Source organism: Amphimedon queenslandica, unplaced genomic scaffold (genome assembly GCF_000090795.2).
Source record: "Amphimedon queenslandica unplaced genomic scaffold, v1.1 AMPQUscaffold_9346, whole genome shotgun sequence".
Taxonomy (NCBI): Eukaryota; Metazoa; Porifera; class Demospongiae; order Haplosclerida; family Niphatidae; genus Amphimedon; species Amphimedon queenslandica.
In genome coordinates this window covers 2,422-3,567 of record NW_003550382.1, presented here as the reverse complement: position 1 = coordinate 3,567, position 1,146 = coordinate 2,422, and the positions used below count along the sequence as shown (strand labels likewise).

General features: G+C 36.7%; 1 protein-coding gene across 1 annotated transcript in view; it reads left to right on the top strand.

Annotated features, from left to right (window-relative positions):
* Positions 1 to 202: 202 nt before the first annotated feature.
* Positions 203 to 1,146, top strand: part of LOC109590876 (uncharacterized) — a gene marked incomplete at its 3' end in the record, with an annotated part of 3,321 nt that continues 2,377 nt past the window's right edge. The window contains exons 1-2 of the mRNA XM_020006729.1: positions 203 to 497; positions 579 to 1,144. Coding sequence (XP_019862288.1) covers positions 203 to 497; positions 579 to 1,144 — 861 coding nt within the window. The remainder of the gene's footprint in view (positions 498 to 578; positions 1,145 to 1,146) is intronic.

Below are 1,146 nucleotides of genomic sequence, written 5' to 3'. Positions count from 1 at the left end.
TGCATCGTTAACGAATAGTTCAAAGACTATCCTCCCAGCTAAAGGAGAGAAATGAGTAGATTATAAAGTATATTAGACTTACAAGGAACAGAATTAATGGAAATATCAAAGAAACATCTTGGGAGAGGCATTGTGCATCACGTGGTCTCTAGCTAGCACCGCCCACATGCACAATGTGGAGGAGTGGCTGCTTTCTGCAGAAATGGAATGTCTTCTTGATTCTAGCCCTGACTTGGAAGAGCTCTTGAACGAATTGCCGCTCACTGCTGACTGGTATGACATTGGTGGAAGGTTGGGTGTGAATTCAAACAAACTCAACGAAATTTATTTTTCCCAGCACAGTGGAGAATACAAACTTAGTCGTATGTACCAGCTGTGGCTGGGTTCTAAAGCAGAAAAAGCAACTAGGAGACAGCTTATAGAAGTACTTGAAAATAAGGGGTTAAGGAAACAAGCTCTTGACTACAAGAAGTCTCTTGAACAAAGGATCAAAAACAGTGAGTTATACGCACATGATTTGATGAGTATTAAGCTATTATATAATGCAAGGATTTTATGATAATATATTTTCATTTTAGCCACACAGAGACCACCAGAAGCTACCCCTACCCCTACTCCCCCAGAATCTACGGAAAGTATGCCTTCACGTATGTATATAGTAGCAGTTATAATAATAGCAGTTTTAGTATTTATAATTGTACGTTCACCACCTCCTGATTCACGTACATCAATACCAGTAGTGATTGAACAGTATGGGTCAGAGCTATGTGAGAAATACAATGAGACTTTAACTAAATATAAGGATGCAAAATATAATAAATATCCTACAGCTGGTCCACATGTTCCATTCATACCTTTAATATCAATTGTAGTTAAAAATGTCACCAAATCAACTGCTGAATGGTTACTCAGTACAACTCCTAATGATATTATTCAAAATGAATTAAAAATTAAAATTGAGGATATATTAAAGCCAGTATCAGAGCAACAATTAAAGTTTGTACTAATTGAAGGAGAGCCTGGCATAGGAAAGAGTACATTAGCTAAAGAGCTAGTGTTACGATGGGCTAATAAATCTGATAAATTATTGAGCAATTATGACATTGCATTTCTTATTCAGTTGCGCTTTGAAACTTACCATAATGC